This window comes from Polypterus senegalus, chromosome 2 (genome assembly GCF_016835505.1).
Source record: "Polypterus senegalus isolate Bchr_013 chromosome 2, ASM1683550v1, whole genome shotgun sequence".
NCBI classification, from domain to species: domain Eukaryota; kingdom Metazoa; phylum Chordata; class Cladistia; order Polypteriformes; family Polypteridae; genus Polypterus; species Polypterus senegalus.
The window spans coordinates 206514203-206538982 of NC_053155.1; the positions used below are offsets into that span (position 1 = coordinate 206514203).

A 24780-nucleotide genomic window follows, 5' to 3' on the forward strand; every position below is an offset into this window, starting at 1 on the left:
ATGGTGACAGGAGCATCTTGTTTTTGGGCTGCTTTGCTGCCTCAGATCCTGGACTTCTTGCCATCAATTCAAAGTTGTATTAAGAAATTTTACACGAGAATGTCAGGCACCTGCCCTTTACATGAACCTTAAAAGAGGCTGACTGATGCAAAAAGACAATTACTCAAAACATACTAGTGTAAATCAGCAACATAATTGCTTAAAGAGATGAATATTAGCACCTTTAAATGGTCACATTAGAGTGTAGCACTCTGACCAACTGAGGTGCTGTTGTATGACCTGAAGAGAACTGTTCACACAAGAAATCCAGAAATATTATTGAACTGGACAAGTGAGTGTTTAAACATTTGTGTTTAGTATTGGCAAGAGGAAGTGACTTGTTTACGCCGATAGTGCTTTGTTGTCATTGTGTCTAAGTTGAAAGACCTCAGTTTTATGAACATTAATGTAGTAATTGCAATGGACTTACAAACTTTTTTGAAACTATTTGCAAGTATGACTTTTGGCTATAATACTATGTACTCGTATGTAAAATGTGTATTTGAATTCTTTAAAATGTTTTTACTACAGAAGAGTTACTGTCTATTACTAATTACTGTCAATTTGTTACCTTTCTTGTTTCTAGCCAGAGGACATGACGAGACAAAGAAATCTGAACAGACAGCTTCAAATTGATATTGACTGTATGCTGAAAGAAACTGACCTCCTTCGGTCTAGAGGTACCATTGCCAATAACATAATTTTGATCTAATATACTTAAGCTTCTTAGAGCCAATGTTTAATGCCACTCCTCACACAGGAGAAAGACTTTCCGAGGTCATAAAGCTTATGAAGCAATTTTTGGACAGATGGCGGAACAGTAACAACAGTTGCGAGAGTGCGACAGGAGCTTCCACCTGCAGCTAAAGTCATTTGCGTACTGAAGTAGCATTGCACATGTACTTTGTGAGCATGCCCATGTCGATCAAACAAGGAAGCTTTGCATTCTAGTTGTGACTTGATGCTGTAGGAAGATAAATAACTAAATATAGGTAAACAACATTTGATGCAGCTTTTATATAAGTAACGTACATGTTACTTCATTCATATAAAGACCATCACAAAACATAATCACAAACAGGACTTTGCACGATACCTTGGCAAGCTTTATAAGCCCTGCTGTTTCGTTGAAAGACATGTGTGGCAGACATGACTGGCAGGATGACACCTAACCTCTTGCTGCATCCAAATGGTGCCATCTTTTGCCTTTATGCCTGGTGCGGCTGTGTTGTTTTTATGTGTGAGTGGAAATTTGTTGCGGGGATAGCTTCTGTTGTCTTTCTCTGTTGTAGAACCCTCACCCTCATCTCAGTTCACCTCTGTTATAGCCAGTCTTTATTTGAAAACAGCAGTGTCAGATCTGGGGGAGTGTGGACGAGACTAAGAGAATAAAACTGAATGAAAATAAAAAGCTATCCTTTAGCAGTAACATAAATTGCACTGGCTGTTACAGACTAACATCAAATGTATGTTTTTTATTGTAATAGTAACAGTAAGAGCAGTTCAATTCTCAAAACTATAATTCTGGGAAGCTCCTGGAATCGATCCCGCAACCTCTTGATTATGAGTCAGCAGTTCTTACCGCTGCACCACCCAAGTAGGGATGGAATAGCAGGCTGCTTGTGCTGAACAACACACTTACAAAACAAAATACGCGGATGGAGAGGTGCGAAGGAATTTAAGGTGACCCGGGGCTAGTAGTTTTTTCGTAGACTTCAGTGATTCTAGTGTTTACCAACATTTTCATTGCAAATTCTGATATACAGTATATGCAAAATTAGGTTATAACCATCAAGTCATAACTTATTTCTTAACCCAATGACTGACTGTCAGGGAATTGAAGTGACTGGTTAGTTGTTTTTTTTTATTTATCCTTCAACATGTCATTAATTTTAAATTGAAAGGATTAAATTTAAAATGAAGTTTATAATGTTCATTGGCATACTTTACCCCCCCTGCAATATTTGCTAAAGAATTTAACTTTCTACTGACTTTCTTGCACTGTGCTGAGCAAAAATGTCTAACAAATATATAAAGATGGTTTTAGTAACTGTGCATTTGTAATTGTTTTAATTTTTCTCCTTTCAATAAAAGTATTACACTTTGTCTTATGTTTTTGAAACTTATAAATATAACTTAACTACAGTACTATTTTCTTGTTTAGGAAAATTTGATCCAAATGCTGTGAACAGTTTCTATGACAATATTCCACCCGGACCTATTGTACCCCCAAAGCCAGTTAAAAAAGGTAAGCTTCCTTCCTTGATTTGGTAATCTTCCAACTCCTCTGATTTTGCCACACAATCACCAGAGGCTAGAATCCAGTCTGGCAGCACTGGTCAGAAAGGAGAAAACAATCATGGTTAGAGTACCAGGCCTGTTAAAGAACAGTGGCATAGACACATTCAGATCAGAGCACATATGGCAGAGCTTCAGAGAATCAGGAGAAAATGCAAATGAATGCAGAGAGTGTGTGCAAACCCCACAATTTATGACTGAACCAGCGTATTTTACTTTATTTACCTGACCATTTATATGTATGTCATATCAAAACTGACTAAGAATTCAATGATTGTTTACATATTTCTACAAATAATGTAAATGAAGGATAAGCATTTTTTTTTTTTTTTTTGGTGGATTGCCTGCATTTCTAGGATTATATTGTAACACTAGCAAAATACCTGCGCTTTGCAGTGGAGAAGTAAAAAGTGTTTAAAAAGTTATGAAAAAGAAAAGGAAACATTTTAAAAATAACGTAACATGATTGTCAATGTAATTGTTTTCTCACTGTTATGAGTGTTGCTGTCATATATATCTATACTAATAAAAGGCAAAGCCCTCACTGACTGACTGACTCACTCACTCACTCACTGACTCATCACTAATTCTCCAAGTTCCCATGTAGGTAGAAGGCTGAAATTTGACATTCCTTACAGCTTCCTTACAAAAGTTGGGCAGGTTTCATTTCAAAATTCTACGCGTAATGGTCATAACTGGAAGGTATTTTTCTCCATTTACTGTAATAGAGTTGAGCTCGAAAGCCGTGGGAGGCGGAGTTTCATGTGACATCATCACGCCTCCCACGTAATCACGTGAACTGACTGTCAACGCAGTGCGTAGAAAACCAGGAAGACCCCCAAAAAGCGCTGAAGAAAACTTGCATTATATAATTGAGAAGGCAGCGAAACAATAAGCGAGCGAGTGACATATACAACCATATTCATTAGTGCTGCTACTTCGGAAACAAAGCAAGGTGTAAACCTAAATTTTAAATTAAGTTCATAGACAGGCTGCCGCTGGTGTTTGTCATGCCCACGGGTAATGTGGGATACAAGTTTAATGAGAGGACGCAGGGTATAAACGAGAGTTTTGATCACTTTGTAACTAAGTTAAAATTGCACGTGAAGGGCTGTGCTTATGCAAATTCCGAGAGACTGTGTTTGTGGGGGATTGACAGTTAAGGCAGGTGGGGGAGTCACGTCATTATCTCCCCTCCCATTCACCTCATTTCGCTCTGAGCTGAGCTCCGCAGCTACCGCACGCAGTGTTACAAAAGCAACTTTGTGACGCTGCCACCAAATACTCACAGAAAAATCCACAAGTTAAAACACACGCTGTCTCTACAGTTTCTCCGCACTGAATCCTCCAGGCATTACTTACAAAAGGTTACATTGACAATCGTGTTACGTTATTTTTAAAATGTTTCCTTTTCTTAGCACAAGCACAGCTGAGAAGCTTTGATGCATATGCTCCATAACACGTTAAAAAAGTCACGCATTTAATCACACTTTGCAATATTAGCAAAGTGGAACTTCTGTCATTGCATGATTTCATGGTACACCGATTACATTGATCTTTGCTTCCCGATTCATTTTACCCTCGCACACCCTTGGTTTGAGAAGAAGTATGAAAAAATATGAGGTTAACACAGAAAAACAGATCACCAATTGAAGCTTTATGAATAATCGATTTGCCATCAATAATTGTTTTGGTAAAGTCATACTCAGTGTAATCCTTCCATTTTATAATTTTTCCCCCACTAGCCATGATTAAATGAACGGTAAAAAAGTAAGAGCGAGGAGGTGACTTATTCAGGCAGGCAGGTGACGGCTCAATAGCTCGAATTTGGATATAAGTAGGTTCTATTTAGTCACCAGAAATATATTTGTTAGGAATGGAAGTTGAATTTAGTTTTTAAATTTCTATGGTAAAGAAAAATTTTTGCAATGATGACTAAATTTAACTATATAAAGTCATTCCCGAATATATAAAGTCAAACCTTGATTATATAAAGTCAGTGTCGGTATATATAAAGTCAAAACTTGTTTCTGAATATATAAAGTCAAAACTTTAATATATAAAGTCATTCCCAAACATATAAAGTCAAAACCTGAGTATATGAAGACGGCGTTGGAATATTTCTGAATATATAAAGTAAGCGTCGGAATATATAAAGTCAGAGCTTTATATATTCCGACGCTGACTTTATATATTCAAGTTTTCAATTTATATATTCCAGCGCTGACTTTATATATTCAGAAAAAAGTTTTGACTTTATGTATACCGATGCTGACTTTATATATTCAATTTTTGACTTTATATATTCCGACAGTGACTTTATATATTCAAGTTTTGACTTTATATATTCTGACGCAGACTTTATATATTCACAAAATTAATGTATTTGCCTGTTTGGCACCCCATAGTAGATAGATAAAGATAGATAGATAGATACTTTATTAATCCCAAGGGGAAATTCACATAATCCAGCAGCAGTATACTGATACAAAGAAACAATATTAAATTAAATAGTAATAAAATGAAAAAAAAAAATGAAAAATTAAAATAAAATTAATGTTAGCATTTACTCCCCCGGGTGGAATTGAAGAGTCGCATAGTGTGGGGAGGAACGATCTCTTTAGTCTGTCATTGGAGCAGGACAGTGACAAAAGTCTGTCACTGAAGCTACTCCTCTGTCTGGAGATGACACTGTTAAGTGGATGCAGTGGATTATTCATGATTGACAGGAGTTTGCTTAGTGCCCGTCTCTCTGCCACAGATGTTAAACTGTCCAACTTTAATCCTACAATAGAGCCTGCCTTCTTAACAAGTTTGTCCAGGCGTGAGGCGTCTTTCATCTTTATGCTGCCACCCCAGCACACCACCGCGTAGAAGAGGGCACTCGCCACAACCGTCTGGTAGAACATCTGCAGCATCTTACTGCAGATGTTGAAGGATGCCAACCTTCTCAGAAAGTATAGTCTGCTCTGACCTTTCTTACATAGAGCATCAGTATTGGCAGTCCAGTCCAATTTGTCATCCAGCTGCACTCCCAGATATTTAAAGGTCTGCACCCTCTGCACACAGTCACCTCTGATAATCACAGGGTCCATGAGGGGCCTGGGCCTCCTAAAATCCACCACCAGCTCCTTGGTCTTGCTGGTGTTAAGGTGTAAGTGGTTTGAGTCACCATTTAACAAAGTCTTTGATTAACTTTCTGTACTCCTCCTCCTGCCCACACCTGATGCAGCCCACAATAGCAGTGTCATCAGCGAACTTTTGCACGTGGCAGGACTCGAGTCATATTGGAAGTCTGATGTATATAGATTGAACAGGACCGGAGAAAGTACAGTCCCCTGTGGCGCCCCTGTATTGCTGAACACAATGTCAGACCTGCAGTTCCCAAGGCGCACATATTGAGGTCTGTCTGTAAGATAGTCCACAATCCATGCCACCAGGTGTGAGTCTACTCCCATCTCAGTCAGCTTGTCTCTAAGGAGCAGAGGTTGGATGGTGTTGAAGGCCTAGAGAAGTCCAAAACATAATTCTTACAGCACCACTGCCTCTGTCCAGGTGGGAGAGGGATCTGTGTAGCATATAGATGATGGCATCCTCCGCTCCCACCTTCTCCTGGTATGCGAACTGCAGAGGGTCGAGGGCGTGGCGGACCTGTGGCCTCAGGTGGTGAAGCAGCAGCCGCTCCATGGTCTTCATCAGATGTGGCGTCAGAGCAACAGGCGGAAGTCATTCAGCTCACTAGGACGTGATACCTTTGGGACAGGGTGATACAAGATGTTTTCCAAAGCCTTGGGACTCTCCCTGTTCCAGGCTCAGGTTGAAGATGCTGTAGAGGACTCCCCAGTTCCAACGCACAGGCCTTCAGCAGTCGTGGCGATACACCATCTGGACCCGCTGCTTTGCTGGCACGAAGTCTTTTCAGCTCTCTGCTCACCTGGGCTGCTGTAATTGTGGGTGGGGATGTCTCACCTATGCTGGTATCAGCAGAAGGATGGTTGGAGGATGCAGTACTCGAGGTGAGAGTGGGTTACTGTGATCAAACCTATTAAAGAAGTTGTTCATTTGGTTTGCTCTCTCCACGTCTGTCTCGATGGCGGCACCCGCTTGAGCTGCAGCCAGTGATAATCTTCATCCCATCCCACACTTCCTTCATGCTGTTGTTCTGCAACTTCTGCTCCAGCTTTCTCCTGTACTGCTCTTTCGCCCTGAGCTGGACTCGGAGTTCCTTCTGCACGCTTGAGCTCATGCTGATCACCACCTTTAAAAGCCCTTTTCTTCTGGTTCAAAAGGCCCTTGATGTCACTTGTAACCCATGGCTTGTTGTTAGCATAGCAGCATACTGTTCTTACTGGAACTACAATGTCCATACAGAAGTTGATGTAATCAGTTGTGCATTCAACAGCCTCTTCAATGTTCTCACTATGTGACCCAAGCAATATATCCCAGTCTGTAGTTCCAAAGCAGTCTCTCAGAGCCTGCTCTGCCTCAGGGGACCACTTCCTGAATGAGCGTGTAGTTGTAGGTAGCGCCCTCACTCTTGGTTTGTATTGAGGCTGAAGCAGAACCAGGTTATGATCTGCTTTCCCAAGCGCAGGCAGTGGGGTGGCGCTGTATGCGCCTTTAACGTTTGCATACAGTAGGTCGATAGTCCTGTTTCCCCAAGTGTTACAATCCACATACTGGGAGAAGGCAGGTAATGTTTTGTCCAGCGTTACATGGTTAAAATCTCCAGCAATTAGCACAAGTGCCTCAGGGTGCTGCGTTTGTAACTTAGCAACTGCGGAATGGATGATGTCACTCGCCATCTCGCGCGCTTGAGGGGATGTAAACAATAACAGCAATCGCGTGTCCAAACTCTCTGGGCAAGTAATAGGGCGCAGACTTACGGCCAACAGTTCGATGTCCCTGCAGCAAGTGGAGATTTTAACGTTTACATGTCCTGAGTTGCACCACTTTGTATTGACATAGAGAGCGAGTCCTCCTCCTTTCTTCTTTCCACAGGTACTTGCGTCTCTGTCCGCTCTAACTGTGCTAAACCGGGTAGCTCCACGTTAGCATCTGGGATGGTAGGCGTTAGCCACGTTTCACTAAAACGCAGCAAGCTGCATTCTCTGTAGGTTCTGACATTTTTCACCAGCACAGCCAGTTCGTCGATCTTATTTGGTAGTGAGCTTACATTTCCCAGGATCACAGAAGGCACCGACGGTTTATAACGCCATTTTCTCTCAAGTTGTCTCGATTTAATCTTATCTTTTATCTTTGCACCGCTCGGCTGCCCGATATCGTCTTCTTACCTCGTCAGGTAAATAAGGAACCACACCGCATAAGCATTTCTTCTCAGTGCTTTCTGACTACTTGAATAGGCGATTCTTGGAGTGTAAAATCCATGTCAAATAGTAAAATAGTAAAAGTGTCCAGGGAGCAATTCCACATAAAAGAAAGTGGTAGAAGTGATCAGTGAAATAGTGAAATAGAGATTAAAAGGTAAAAAGATAGTCATATACGGAGCTGCTGGAAAGGCTGCCACTCGGATGCGGCGCTGGAAGTTAATGGACATATATATGTATATGTGTGTGTGTATATATATGTACACATGTATGTATGTATGTATGTATGTATATATATATAATATATATATATATATATATAGTATATATATATAATATAATATATATATATATATATAATATACAGGTGTGGCAGAAAAGTAATGAGACTGATTTTTTATTTACCAAAGTTTTTATTTTTTTTCAAACATTAATGTTATCCCCTTGAAAGTAGTTCCCTTGGGCAGCTACACACCGTTGGAGACGTTGTTCCCACTGTTGGTAGCAGCGCTGGAAGTCTTCAACCGGTATGGTCTTCAGCATGTCCGTTACACTCTTTTGGATGTTTTCTAAAGTCCTTTGAGGACATTTTTCAGTTTAGGAAAAAGGTGTGTGAATAAGGGGGCTGGGGAACCACAGGAATGCCTTTTGAGGTCAAAAATTCTGTTATGGAGAGGGCAGTGTGACATGGGGCGTTGTCATGAAGGAGCATCCATTTGTCTGCAATGTCTGGTCTCATGCGAATGACCCTTTTTCTGAGCCTTTCAAGGACGTCTTTATAAAAAACTTGGTTGACAGTTTGTCCTGGAGGAACAAATTCTTTGTGGACGATTCTCCTTTTGTGACGCACAACCAAAAACAAACTTCGCTAATAGCAGTCACAAAAATGACGTAGTTAACGGAAGGAGTTGAAACTCGCACTGAGCTATGGGAGGGTACTGATACACGTGCTCTATCAAGGACAACAGCGCAGCGTTGCCAGATCGCTTGCAGTATTGCCAGTTTCATTCACTTTTCTGCCACACCTCGTATATAATATGCCAGCAACACTCATGACAATGACAAAACAATTACATTGTCAATCATGTTACGTTATTATTAAAATATATATATATATATATATATATACTCAGCAAAAAAAGAAACGTCCCTTTTTTAGGACTGTGTATTTCAACAATAATGTTTTAAAAATCCAAATAACTTTACAGATCTTCATTGTAAAGGGTTTAAACAATGTTTTCCATGCATGTTCAATTAACCATAATCAATTAATTAACATGCACCTGTGGAATGGTCGTTAAGACCTTAACAGCTTACAGAAAGTAGGCATTTAAGGTCACAGTTCTAAAAATGCAGGACACTAAAGAGACTTGTCTACCGACTGTGAAAAACACCCAAAGAAAGATGCCCAGGGTCCCTGCTCATCTGCGTGAACGTGCATTAGGCATGCTGCAGGGAGGCATGAGGACTGCTGATGTGGCTAGGGCAATAAATTGCCATGTCCGCACTGTGAGATGCCTAAGACAGCACTACAGGGAGACAGGAAGGACAGCTGATCATCCTCGCAGTGGAAGAGCCCGGATCTCAATCCCATTGAGCATGTCTGGGACCTGTTGGATCGCAGGGTGAGGGCTAGGGCCATTCCCCCCAGAAATGTCCAGGAACTTGCAGGTGCCTTGGTGGAAGAGTGGGGTAACATCTCACAGCAAGAACTGACAAATCTGGTCCAGTCCATGAGGAAGAGATGCACTGCAGTACTTCAAGCAGCTGGTGGCCACACCAGATACTGACTGGTACTTTTGATTTTGAGCCTCCCTTCATTCAGGGACACATTGTGAAACATTTTTAGTTTATGTCTTATGGTGTTGACTCTTTTACTGTTCATACAAATATTTACACATTAAGTTTACTGAAAGTAAAAACAGTTGAAAGTCAGAGGGCGTTTCTTTTTTTGCTGAGTATATATATAAATAATTGCAGCCTTTGGGGTGCGAGCAGCTGTTGCTGGGCGTGCCAGAATCCATCGAGGAAGAAAACAGAAAAACATTATTTGTACAAATTTTTAATTTATCTATCCATTCCTAAATAATTAGACGGGCAGGCTATTTTGTATCAGTGCAATACGCTGCTTGTTAAAACGGATGACTTCTGCCCTTACGTGCACGTAGTGTTGCATGGACATTATGAACTATCGTATCTGTTCTATTTAAATTTTAAATATAAGTAATTTTTATTTAGTCGACAAATATCTTTGGTAGGAATGTAAGTTAAATTTAGTCATCATTGCATAAATTTTTCTTCACCATAGAAATTTTAAAGACTAAATTCAACTTACATTCCTACTAAAGATATTTCTGTCGACTACATAGAACCTACTTATATCCAAATAGAACCTAAAATGATATATTTTTTCGAATCTGAGCACGCATTTTAGATTGACTTAACGCGCACTACATCGAGCCCCGTGCTATTGTGCTCTGGCCCGCCTGCCTCAATAAGTCACCATCGCTTAGCTTTTACTTTTTTACCGTTCATTTAATCATGGGCCCTCTCTACAGTTTTGTTTATTTTCGGGTTGTAATGTTCATTAAATTTCCGTATCATCTGGTCCTTTGGCGGACCGTGCATCTCACACCTAGGCCTTCAATACTGCTCTGTCTGAATCAACCCTCACCCCTCAAAAACTAATTTATGGTTATAAAAACCATCTTAATATGCAGAAATACAGTATAAAGAGCCGCTGCATTGCAGATAGAATCGCAACATTTTACTCGCCAAAAATTCGGATTATTTGTAAAAAAAAAAAAAAAAATCCATCCTCCTCAATACAACAATAACAGTTCAACAACAACAACATTTATTTATATAGCACATTTTCATACAAACAGTAGCTCAAAGTGCTTTACATAATAAAGAATAGAAAAATGAAAGACATAATTATAAAAAATAAATCAACATTAACATCGAATAAGAGTAAGGTTCAATGGCCAGGGGGGACAGAAAAACAAAAACTCCAGACGGCTGGAGAAAAAATAAAATCTGTAGGGATTCCAGACCATGATACCGCCCAGTCCCCTCTGTTCAATCCCTTTTCTTGTATGGATTATCCGTGCGCCTCAGTTCCACCAAAAAGTCCCTTTCTATCACCATCGGAGCTAATGCTGAAAATCAAAAGGATCAATGTAAGGAATGAGCCTGCCAAATTTCAGCCTTCTACCTACTCGGGAAGTTGGAGAATTAGTGATGAGTGAGTGAATCAGTCAGTGAGGGCTTTGCCTTTTATTAGTATAGATAAGGTGAATAATAATACTGCATAGGAGATTAGTCATTTATTTCATAATTGAAATACTTTGTTTTTCTTTTACCGTATTCACTGCCTCTGGATTGCTGATCTTAAAAATAACGTTGCTGTAACTTCAGGTGGCTTAATGGATCTTTGATGACATCTAGTGGAAATGCCCAATGGTACACATGAGTTCAGATACCCAAAGTAGTGTTTCCCTTATTCCGTATGGGGGAAGAAACTTATTATAGAATGTAATTCTTGTGACCCGACATTTGCTCGATAGACATATGTGCGCCGACAAGATCGCGAAAGTTTAATTAAATATGAATTACCAGTTTAAAGCATATATAATAATGTTTATTTTAGAAGTCAATATTATGAGATGCGGCATGCCATCAGCACGGCACGCACATAGTCCTTAAGATCACGCCCTGCATATGTAGGAAAAATTGCAGCAAGGGCGTCCCACTGTCTCGGCCTCTCTCGCGTTTTTGTCATGATGATTTTGTCGGCGTTCATTTGTCGAAAACCAGTTAGCGGGTTTGTCGGTCGCGGATTTGTTGGGGCGCATATGTCTATCGCGCTTTTGTCGGTGAACCGTAATTCTTATCAGATGTGCCAACCACTAATAGTAATAGTATGAAATTATAGTACTTTTTGTTTTACAGTGGGTTATAGAACAGACTAGACAAAAGGAAAATAACTTGGAGAAAGTGAAGCTACGTATCAAGAAATTAAAAATTCATCAAATATGTCATTTGCTGTTTCCAAAAAATTCTGAGTAAACGTAAAACTCAGGATTTGCATTGAGCCTTATTGTACTAATTTCTTATACACCATTGTTGACATAACTAATTTTTTTGGTTGATTCAATAGAGAAAGCAGGAAAAAAAAAGAGACAGATGACTACCTTTTAAAGATAAAAATAACAGATCCGCAGGGTGTTTTTTGCCATTATGTACATACAGCATGTGTGGGAAACATTGCATATGAGTGCCTTAAAGCAGGTAGTAGCTGCTAATGAAGAGTAAACACTCCCTTCATGGGGAAAAGAATTCTGTAATGAACTGTTGGGTACAAATGGTGTGTCCTGATAACAGGATTATTTTTAGGATATCAATATTGGTAAATCATGGTATAGTTTTACTATTCATATTTCCTCCTAAACTTTTTACTTATACTGGGTGTCCATAAAAGCCCATGTGCAAATTAAAATAGTTGTAACTTTAGAAATATATGTGATAGAAAGAATCTGTAAAAAGGATTAGAAAGAAGAACCACATGTCCACCATCATTACTAATATAATAGATACTTTATTAATCACAAGGGGAAATTCACAATAAGATTCTGTAGTTCTCAGAAAACATTTTCAAGCTGGTTTTCAGCAATACCAGCAATCACATCCGTTATCCTAGCTTGCAAGTCTTCTAAAGATCGAAGTTTGGTTGAATAAACATTACTTTTCACATGTCCCCATAAAAAGAAATCAAATGGAGTCAAATCTGGCTAACGGTGGAGGCCAAGAAAATGGTCCACCTCTGCCAATCCATCTGTTAGGGAATTTCTCATGTAGGAACCGTCTAACATGCAAAGCAAAGTGACAAGGAGCACCATCTTGTTGAAACACTGTATTCTCTATCAGTCCTAATTGTTCAAGTTGAGGAATAAAGTAATTTTGCAGCATTTCTAAATAGTTATCATCATTAACAACACGCCCTTCAAAAAAGAATGGTCCTATGACTTTTTCCCAAAGCACACCACACATTAACTTTGGGAGAATCTCTTTCATGTTCAGCAGACTCATGTGGATTTTCAGTTCCCCAAATACAGCAAAAATAAAACTTCTAAAAACAAAAAAACTAGATACATCAAGCTTTCTAATCCGTTTTACAAATTCTTTTTATCACATATACAATTTTAAATTGCACACGGACTTTATGGACACCCTGTACTTCTTGTGTACTCTTGGTTGATTTAGTCTCAGGCATGGAGTACAGAGTCCAAAGTTAAAACAAAAAGTCATTTACCTTATTTTCTTTCTTTATTGTTTTTTTTATTTCATGAAATGCAATTGGCAGGGCACCCGTCGTCTGCTAAAGCCCCTGCTGTCCAGCAGCCAAGAGATGAAGACTTTGAAGGGGCCCATTGGAATTGTGAGAGCTGCACTTTCCTGAACCACCCAGCATTAAACCGATGTGAGCAGTGTGAAATGCCACGATACACCTGAACAGAAAAAAGGACAACATCAGGGTGGCTCGAGGTGGGTGAAGGAAACGGACATGAATGCACCCATTTCCACAAAGCTATATGGGATATGAACAGAGAAGCTGCATGTCAACTTCAATATTGGAAGGCTCTTCAGGAAGAGCGCCAAAGGAAGACATGTTTTTTTATTTATTTTGTTTTAACTTTCCCAGCATTCCTATGAATATGTAATTGAATGTGAAGAAAGCTGATGCATTTTGAAAAGGAGAATCCTGATGTAAAGTAAGGTTCTTTTCATGACCCTTTTCTGAATGAAAGGCTTTTATTCACATTTTCCTTTCAGCGACTTACATGGACAGGAAAACAAACAGGTAGTTTTTTGTTTTAAAAGTCTTGAATTATTGAACTGTGGCTGTTGTTTTAAAAAAAAAAAATCACAATGATGCCTGCATGGGGAAATAACAAGAAAGACTTAACCTTCATACTTGCTGCTTTCTTCAGGGTAAATTGCAATCTGTACAATTTAAATTATGAAGTAATTGTTTTTTCCTCTCAATGGTAAGATAATAGTTATGCGCCTTATATTTAAAAATATACAATCCAAGGTTCTTAAACAATCCCAGTTGCTTGTTCCTTGAAATGTTGCCCATTTATATCATGGTTACAACTGTAAATCATTCCTTTAATTCTAAATTCAAAATAGAGACCATCAAACTTTACTGCATGCTGTCCTGAGAGGAAAATGTACTACCAGTTCCACCAGTCTTTAAGGGGAGTGAGTGGAGAAGCTGCATTGTATGCAAACATCTGTAGTCTTCACCAAGCAGTGTTCTACAGGCATCTTTCGTTCTAGAAATAATGTGCATTTTATGAATTAGTTTTTTTTTTGTTTTTTTTTTTTATTATTATTGCTAGTGCAACAGTGCAGTAAACTTAGATCTGAAAACCTCGCTCAGGACTATTGACTTGGCAGTGAAGAAGATAGTGGTTGACAACTGTTTGCTTCCTGTTATGCTGGCCTTTAAGCTTCCATTTTATGAAAGGATGGGAGGAGGAATCACTGTAATGTTTACAGCTTAAAGAAAAGTATGAGAACACAGATATCTGTTTGATGCTGCTGTTGGTTTATTTGCACATGAATAATAAACCTGGCTGCAGCATTGTTGAAAGCAGATGTATGATTTAAGCATATGAAATTGCACAAGGCGTATTTTATATAATAAATATGTATGAGGAGTGTTAACTATTGAACAAAGAGCAAAAATATATTACTGGTACTTTTATGCATATTTCTGCTATACTGTATCCTTAAAAAAGGTGATGTATTACTCAGATGCCTTGGACAGCTACAGTAATAAACAACCACTTGTCCTACTGGGCAACTGAGTGAGAATAACGTGTGAATAATATGTGAATGTGTGCAAAATAGGGTGTCTGGTCTCCTTTTACAAAAGGTGCCCCTGCCTTTGTAAAATTCAAAAGCGCCTCAGATAATTATTGCTGTTCATTTGAGTCCCTTGTTGTTTTGCATGTGTACAGTACAAAAACCGATTGTAAAATGTGTGTATGTGTGGATAAGAACCTTAAGTAGACTTTTATTTTTGGCTAAAACTTCAGGATGGGTGTTTTCAACAGCAGCACTACAATTGCAGTCTGTGATCACGACTTAATAATAAAGGGACAGAGTGGCAGATGTTCAGGCCGTGGTATCCTACAGCTAAGAACAAAACACCCAACCTCTGCTACTTATGCGGTGGCCAAGCGTTATACGAATAGATAGCCAGAAATCGTACAATTTGAAGGTTCATTTCATTCAATGTGTCTCTGATTGCAGCTTTCCAACCCCCAGATTGCATCCTGAAGTTGACGTAGTTTACATTTCTGCAGTTGCTGTTGATTTGTAAACCATAAGCTAAGTAAATTGAAATACTGTTAACAGATTGTGGCTGTGAGAATACCAGTGTGTGCAGACCTGAAAAACATAAGAGAATAGCAGATCCCCATGGTGATGCCCACTGCAAGTCATTCACGCACATGGTTACTTTGGTGGTGCCATGTCATGCATTGGATTCAGGGGTTGCGGCTTTTTTCTTTTTGCTCAGGGTACCCATTTTTCTTTGTTCTGTGCCAATACAATATTCTGTGTGTTTTGTCAGCATCACTTTGCTTTCTTCAACTTGTTTTCTATGTGTATGTCTGAGGTAAAAGGCTATTTTGGTTTTGATGAAGATTGTGTCATTTGTTTTAAATTTAGTTTTTCACAATAAATGTACACTGGGAGCTGTGCACTATGTCTGACCCTGTAAATTTGTTTTCATTTATTTGCACTTAAAACTTTGTCTGGACTATAAGCAAGAGTCCGGGTTTATTATTTTAATATGACTTTATATGTTTGTCATTAGATTAAACTCGGGCCTGTACTTGTGTTTGTTTTGATGACTTTTAAACTTGTGATTTGTTTCATTTTGGGTTGAGATTATGTCATTTACTATCAATTCCATTACAGACTTGTTTTGAATTGTACAAAGGCAGCAAAGGCTATGCATGTGTGATACCTTACTTAGATAGGATTATTATGGTGGTTGTTATTTTTCCATAATAAATGTAATAAGAGCCGACTCTACTGGTTTGTTTTATGTGTTAAACCCCCGTTTCTCAAATATTTTCTTCCAGATGTCCAGACTCTTGATGGTATTTGTGTACTTTACCAGATCTGGTGCACTTTAAAGGTAATGGAAATTTTATGACCCCACATGGACATTTTCTTTAGCCATTTATGTTAAACAACAAAACTTCATCCGATTAGAAATATCAAAACAATGCAGTAAGGCAGTGGTCATTTACAAAAAGTACGTCAGTGCTATGCATTAATTTTTTGTTTAGCTCTTGGTTAATCTAATTGATGAAGGCACAAATGAACTCTAACATCCGAGTTTGTATTCTGCGGCTTATCGATATGATAAAATAGTTTATATTGGTGAAGATGTACAGAATCATGGAGTCCAAACACCACAAGTTTCATGCATGTCGTTTTTAGATGCACCGTTGCAAGAAATAATCAAGCCAGCTGCACTACTAAAGTAGGCCATCTTGGGGAAACTGTTAAACATACACATTCTCCTCTTTATGTCTGTTAAAATCTTAACTTGGGCTAAACAACTATGGATCAGAAAACCAAAAAAATAGGAGTAATCAGATATGGGGGCCCAGAGCCTTGCCTCCCGTAGTACATTACCACTCTAAAATGTTCAGTTGTCTAAGTCCACTTTTATAATAATAACACATTTTATTTATATGTACATAATAACATGTATTAGCATAACAAATAAACAAACACCTGTATGTTAATAAAAGTGTGTGTGTGTTTGGATTGTACAGTCAGAAATACATGCTAATAATCATGGCTGCCACTGACATTTTTGCTACCCTAGGTGAAGCTCTAAATGGCATCTCTCCGCCTCACCATTCCCAATGGTGTGAAATGAATTTGTATTTGACACTGTCTTTGACATAAGAATTTCATAATTTTGGTATTATAACTGCTTTCAGTTTACTAGAGGTGCTACATAAATGAGCGCAAATTTGACTTACCATTGTAGTACTGAGTACATTTTTTATTTACAACATCTGTAAGTGCAAGTAATATAGAAATTAGAAAATGTCCAGTGAAGAGCAACTAGTCTGATTCCTGGACTTCATGGGTGAATTATGAGGAACAACTAAAAGAGCTGAGCCTTTTCTGTTTAACAAAAGATGATTGAGAGAAGACATGACTGAAGTGTTTAAAATTATGAAGGGAATTAGTCCAGTGGATCGAGACTGTTATTTTAAAATGAGTTCATCAAGAACACAAGAGAAACTGATGAAAACTTGTTAAGGGTAAATTTTGCACAAACATTAAGAAGTTAAGATTTGTTTTATTATAATATAGAAATATATATATGTATATTGTGGCAGACGGCCGGGACACGCCTTTGACACTGGATCCGGGGAAGCAGCCATAGGATGCACACTACGTCCCCCGGAACACTTGCTGGCAGCCCCCCGGGTTGTATCGGGGCCACAATTGTGGAACACCGGAGCTCATCCCTGTTGGGCTCCGTGGGGGGAGCTGCACAGTTTCCTGAGCCCATATGGGCTGTAACACCCGGAAGTGCAGCCTTAATTAGGTTAATTCTCACCTGAAGCACTTCTGGGTGGGCTATAAAAGGAGTCTGCAGCCCCTACTCGGAGGCCGGATTCGGGAGGAGTGGTGGTGAAGAGAAGTGTGATTTGTGCTTTTGTGTTGCTGTTTTTGTACTTGTGGGACAGTGCTGTGCTGGTGGGACACGTGGAAGACATGCCCCACCGGTGAAGACAATAAAAGGTTTTTTTTTTATACGTGCCTCTGGTGTCAGTCTGTGTTGGGCCGGCGCCAATAAAGAATCATATTCCACGATATTTGTGTATTTATATAAATATATATATATAAATATATATATATATATATATATATATATATATATATATATATATATATATATATATATATGTATGTGTATATGTAAACAATATACACTGCTCACAAAAATTAAAGGAACACTTTAAAGAAACACATTATAGATACATCAGATCTCAATATGAAGTTGGATATCTATACAAATAACGACAGGGCAATGTCTTAGGAACAAAAGGATGCCAAGTCTTTTAATGGAAATAAAAGTTTTCTGCCTACAGAGAATTGTGTAGACAATTGTGTAGACACCCTAAAATCAGAGTGAAATGAAGATGTGGCAGGCTAGTCCATTTTTTCAAAAACGTAATTTCTGCTACTCAAAATGCTTTTCAGTATCTTGTGTGGCCCCCACGAGCTTGTATGCATGCTTGACAACGTCGGGGCATGCTCCTAATGAGACGACGGATGGCGTCTTGTGGCATTTCCTCCCAGATCTGTATGAGGGCATCCCTGAGCTGTTGTACAGTCTGAGGAGCAACCTGGCGCCTAATGGACCGAAACATAATGTCCCACAGATGTTCTATTGGGTTTAAGTCAGGGGATCGTGAAGGCCATTCAATTGTTTCAATTCCTTCATCCTCCAGGTACTGCCTGCATACTCTTGCCACATGAGGCCGGGCATTGTCGTGCATTAGGAGGAAACCAGGACCTACTGCACCAGCGTAGGGTCTGACAATGGGTTCAAGGATTTCATCTCGATACCTTATGGCAGTCAGAGCACCATTTCCTATGCAGTAGATGTCTGTGCGTCCCTCCATGGATATGCCTCCCCAGACCATCACTGACCCACCACCAAACCGGTCATGTTGAACGACGTTGCAGGCAGCATATCGTTCTCCTTGTCTTCTCCAGACTCTTTCACGCCTATCACAGCTGCTCAGGGTGAACCTGCTCGTCTGTAAAAAGTACAGGGCGCCAGTGGTGGACTTGCCAATTCTGGTGTTCTTGAGCAAATGCCAGTCGAGCTCCACGGTGCTGGGCAGTGAGCACAGGGCCCACTACAGGACGTCGGGCCCACAGGCCATCTTCATGAAGTCTGTTCCTGATTGTTTGGGTAGAGACATTCACACCAGTGGCCCTCTGGAGGTCATTCTGTAGGGCACGAGCAGGGCTTAGCCTGTTCCGCCTTGCACAAAGGAGCAGGTATCGGTCCTGCTGATGGGTTGAGGACCTTCTACGGCCCTGTCCAGCTCTCCGAGAATAACAGCCAGTCTCCTGAAATCTCCTCCATGTTCTGGAGATTGTGCTGGGAGACACATTAAACCTTCTTGCTGCAGCACGTGTGGATGTGCCATCCTGGAGAAGTTGGACAACCTGTGCAACTTCTGTAGGGTTAAGGAATCGCCTCGTACTGCCAGTAGAGATAATTACTCAAGCCAAAACTAGCACGAGTGGAAAACCAGCCAAAAAAGATCAAGAGGGAGAAACTTGAAATGACCTCCACATGTAAAACCAGTCCTGTTTTGAGGGTTTTCTAATTGTTGCCACTTTAGTGCACCTGTCGTTAAGTCCATGAACACCAATACAGCTGAAAGTGATTAACAATGACCTCAGCTGCTTAACCAACCAGAAAATTATAAGACAGGTTTAATTGATTTCATGCCAGGCCCAATAAAAAAAGTGTTCCTTTAATTTTTGTGAGCAGTGTAACAAGTGCATCCGGAAAGTATTCACAGCGCATCATGTATTCCACATTTTGTTATGTTCGAGCCTTATTCTAAAATGGATTAAATTCATTTTTTTTCCTCAGAATTCTACACACAACACCCCATAATGACAAAGTGAAAAAAGTTTACTTGAGGTTTTTGCAAATTTATTAAAAATAAAAAAACTAAGAAATCACAAGTACATAAGTATTCACAGCCTTTGCCATGAAGCTCACAATTGAGCTCAGGTGCATCCTGTTTCCCCTTATCATCCTTGAGATGTTTCTGCAGCTTAATTGGAGTCCACCTGTGGTAAATTCAGTTGATTGGACATGATTTGGAAAGGCACACACCTGTCTATATAAGGTCCCACAGTTGACAGTTCATGTCAGAGCACAAACCAAGCATGAAGTCAAAGGAATTGTCTGTAGACCTCGGAGACAGGATTGTCTCGAGGCACAAATCTGGGGAAGGTTACAGAAAAATTTCTGCTGCTTTGAAGCTCCCAATGAGCACAGTGGCCTCCATCATCCGTAAGTGGAAAAAGTTCGAAACCACCAGGACTCTTCCTAGATCCGGCCGGCCATCTAAACGGAGCGATCAGGGGAGAAGGGTCTTAGTCAGGGAGGTGACCAAGAACCCAATGGTCACTCTGTCAGAGCTCCAGTCCTCTGTGGAGAGAGGAGAACCTTCCAGAAGGACAACCATCTCTGCAGCAATCCACCAATCAGGCCTGTATGGTAGAGTGGCCAGACGGAAGCCACTCTTTAGTAAAAGGCACATGGCAGCCCACCTGGAGTTTGCCAAAAGGCACCTGAAGGACACTCAGACCATGAGAAACACAATTCTCTAGTCTGATGAGACAAAGATTGAACTCTCTGGTGTGAATGCTAGGCGTCACGTTTGGAGGAAACCAGGCACCGCTCATCACCAGGCCAATACCATCCCTACAGTGAAGCATGGTGGTGGCAGCATCATGCTGTGGGGATGTTTTTCAGCAGCGGGAACTGGAAGACTAGTCAGGATAAAGGGAAGATAACTGCAGCGAAGTACAGAGACATCCTGGATGAAAACCTGCTCCAGAGCGCTCTTGACCTCAGACTGGGGCAACGGGTTATCTTTCAGCAGCACAACAACCCTAAGCACACAGCCAAGATATCAAAGGAGTGGCTTCAGGACAACTCTGTGAATGTCCTTGAGTGGCCCAGCCTTGAATCCGATTGAACATCTCTGCAGAGATCTAAAAATGGCTGTGCACTGACGCTTCCCATCCAACCTGATGGAGCTTGAGAGGTGCTGCAAAGAGGAATGGGCGAAACTGGCCAAGGTTAGGTGTGCCAAGCTGTGGCATCATATTCAAAAAGACTTCAGGCTGTAATTGCTGCCAAAGGTGCATCGACAAAGTATTGAGCGAAGGCTGTGAATACTTACGTGCATGTGATTTCTCAGTTTTTTTTATTTTTAATAAATTTGCAAAAACCTCAAGTAAACTTTTTTTACGTTGTCATTATGGGGTGTTGTGTGTAGAATTCTGAGGAAAAAAATGAATTTAATCCATTTTGGAATAAGGCTGTAACATAACAAAATGTGGAAAAAGTGATGCGCTGTGAATACTTTCCGGATGTACTGTACATATATGTGTGCATCTCGCCCCAGAGCAACTGGTGGCCCAGGTCTTTGGAGTGGCCCTACACTGCACTAAAACCAAATAAATAATAAATGAACTAAAATAACCCCATTTTTAAACAAAACTCAAGCCTTCCTTTTTAAAGCCAGGACAAAGAAAGAATAAGAACTTTAAAAATGACAGTGAAAGCACTAATCACTGTCTTTCCAAAACAAAATAAGGACTTATTACAATGTGCATCATACAGACCAATTTCACTTCTGAATAACGACGTTAAAATACTCTCTAAAATCATAGCTAGAAGGATGGAGAAAGTGCTCCCCTCAGTAATATCACAAGACCAAACTGGATTTATTAGGGGCCGACACTTATCTTCAAATCTTCGACGCCTGTTTAATGTAATATACTCACCAACTAAATCAAACACCCCAGAAATATTATTATCATTGGATGCAGAAAAAGCATTCGACATGATTGAATGGAAATACCTTTTTACTATTTTGGAGAAGTTTGGGTTTGGCCCGAACATTTGTGCATGGATTAAATTACTGTATACTAACCCAGAAGCTTCAGTTTGCATCAATAACATTTGCTCAGACTACTTTAAACTAGAACGTGGCACAAGACAAGGATGCCCTTTGTCACCACTGCTGTTTGCAATTGCCATTGAACCACTGGCAATACATTGTCGAAATACTGATCAGATAAAGGGGATTAGCAGAGAAGGACTGGAACAGAAAATCTCATTATATGCAGATGACATGGTACTGTATATATCGGACCCAGAAAATTCTGTGCCTGCAGTCTTAGCAGCACTCACAGAATTTCAAAAGCTCTCTGGTCTCAGAATTAATCTGAATAAAAGTGTACTCTTTCCGTGAATTCAAGCATATAATATTAGATTAGACACCCTTCCTTTTATCATTGCAGAACAGTTTAAATACCTCGGGGTAAACATTACAAGTAAACATAAAGTTCTATATCAACGTCTGTATGGAAAAAATTAAACAAGACTTGCATAGATGGTCAACCCTTCATCTCACACTAGCTGGAAGAATTAACACTGTTAAGATGAATATTCTTCCTAAGCTCCTTTTTTATTTCAAAACATACCAATATACATTAATAAATCATTTTTAAGCAATTAGATTCAACAATAACCTCATTTATTTGGAATTCTAAACATCCACGCATCAAAAGAGCGACCCTACAAAGACAAAAGGCAGAAGGCGGCATGGCTCTACCTAACTTCCAGTTTTATTACTGGGCAGCAAATATACAGGCATAAGAACCTGGACACAAATAGAAGAACATACACAGGCTTGGACCACAATAGAAGTAAAATCCTGCAGTACTTCTTTGTATTCCTGCTCTGTGCTCCAATAAACACACGTTATCGGCAATACACTAATAACCCAATTGTGCTCCACTCACTTAGAATCTGGAACCAATGTAGAAAGCATTTTAAGACGGAGAAGCTTCTTTCTGTGGCACCCTGCAAGAGAACCACCTCTTTCAACCCTCACAAACATATGCAGTTTTAATATCTGGAAAAATTTGGAATTAACTTGCTTAGAGATCTTTATATAGACAACGTCTTTGCATCCTATGAACAATTACATTCCAAATTTAACATTCCAGCTACAAATTTCTTTCACTATCTTCAAATCAGGAACTTTGTTAAACAGAACCTTCCAGATTTTCCTCATCTTGCACCCTCATCCACGCTGGAAAAATTATTGCTCAATTTCAAGGATTAGACTCCATCTCTACAATATATAAAATCATTTTACAATCCCTTCCTTTCAAAGATCCAAGAGGACACTGGGAAAATGACCTCTCAATTAATATATCAGAAAAGGAGTGGAAAGTAGCAATGCAGAGAATTCACTCAAGCTCCATATGCAAAAGCATACAATTATACAACTCAAAATTATATATCGAGCACATCTGTCTCGACTAAAACTCTCCAAAATGTTTCCAGGGCATGATCCAACCTGCGAACGTTGCAACCAAGTCCCAGCCTCACTAGGTCACATGTTCTGGGCCTGCACCAAATTAACATTATTCTGGACAAAAATTTTTAATTACCTCTCAGACAGTCTTGGACTCACAATCCCTCCTAACCCATTAACAGCTGTGTTTGGGGTTCTTCCAGAGGGTCTTAAAGTGGAGAAAGACAAACAAATTGTGATTGCATTCACTACACTGTTGGCACGCAGACTTATTCTGATAAACTGGAAGAACCCAAACTCTCCTCTTTAAGTCAGTGGGAAACTGATGTGTTATATTATTTAAAATTGGAAAAAATCAAATACTCAGTTAGAGGATCTGTGCAGACTTTTTTCAAAACATGGCAGGATCTAATCAGTAATATTTTAAAATAAGTTTATAAAGCACAGAGAATTTGTTGATTTAGGTATTTTACAAGCCTTAAATTTTACACCGTTTGGCTTGCTCTCTCTCTCAAGGGTGGGGATCGATCTGTTCTTAGCATAATTCTTTTTTTGTAAAAACTTGATTGCTATGTATTGATTGTAATAAAATTAATAAATAAAAATTAAAAAAAAAAAAACAGATACTGTGGCAAGACCTGAAACAAGCACGTCATGCATGCAAATCTGTAAAGGTGTCTGAATTAAGGCAGATCTGCAAAGAACAATGGCCTAAAATTCTTCAACAGTGATGTGGAGGACTGATATTAAAGTATAATAAGCATTTAGTTGCTGTAAACAGAAGGATTAAATCTAGAGAGGGGTACTGTTTTTTTTCACATGGGTGATATGGGTGTTGGATAACTTTGCTCCTTGAATAATTAAAATAATAATTAAAAAATTGTAAAAAAAAAAAAAAATGACAGTAAAAGTTAGCAGTAAGTAAATGTCCATAAAAAAAGTTCAAATCTTAAAATGTCCTTGTCTGACTTGAGTCCATGGGTTCTTCCAACAGTCAGACACCTAACCCACTTACTGTTTCTTCTCCTGTTCTTCAGTCCTCACCTCCTTGGCTCATCCCACTGCTACCAGCAAATGTGACAGTCCAGGGGCCTCATGTATAAACGGTGCGTACGCACAGAAATGTTGCGTAAGAACTTTTCAACGTTCAAATCGCGATGTATAAAACCTACACTTGCCGTAATGCTACGTACTTTTCCACGGTACCTCATGCCTTGTCGAACACAAGTTCTCCGCTGGCGGCACCCAGCGTCAAAGCAGTGGTACTGTTCTTGTGTGGTTACTCATTATTTTCATGACGCGGCTTTATAAATACACAGAAACTAACCGCATATTGTTTATTAGTGTAATGCATCTGATTGTAATTAACTCGTAACAATATAATGGTCCAGGGAATAGCCATAGTATTCCAAATACCATAACTGCTCTCACTTCTCCTTCTTCTTCTTCTTCTTTCAGCTCCTCCCGTTAGGAGTTGCCACAGCGGATCATCTTTTTCCATATTACTCTCACTGCACGACTCGGAGTATTTATATCACTGTATCTGAGTGTGAATCACAGCAGCAGCTGATCGCAAAGAGAATTATCGGTAGACAGCTTTAAGGACACGCTGTCTCAGCCACTGCAAAATGTTTTAAAGCCTTTCCTGTACGGACCTCGCGGTTCAAAACAGTTTAATCCCAAGAACTTTAAATGCACTCAATCAATTGCTCCTTGTAGAACGGTTTGTACTTATAAGTACAATCACCCCACTGTAAACTTGCACTACAGTTATATCTCACAACCTGGGCCACTTTATGAAGCGCGTATTTACATATGATGACGATATCATTTTTAAGGTGAAATGCAGCAAAATATGTTTGTTAAATTATACAGACAAAACTTTAACTTCATTTAAATAA

General features: G+C 39.5%; 1 protein-coding gene across 1 annotated transcript in view; it reads left to right on the forward strand.

Moving 5' to 3' along the window:
* tab3 (TGF-beta activated kinase 1 (MAP3K7) binding protein 3) overlaps positions 1-13590 on the forward strand; it is an 80210-nt gene extending 66620 nt beyond the window's left edge. Inside the window, exons 5-7 of the mRNA XM_039745210.1 lie at positions 626-719; positions 2204-2287; positions 13030-13590. Of these exons, the coding sequence (XP_039601144.1) occupies positions 626-719; positions 2204-2287; positions 13030-13178 (327 nt within the window). The 3' untranslated portion in view covers positions 13179-13590. The remainder of the gene's footprint in view (positions 1-625; positions 720-2203; positions 2288-13029) is intronic.
* Positions 13591-24780: the final 11190 nt, after the last annotated feature.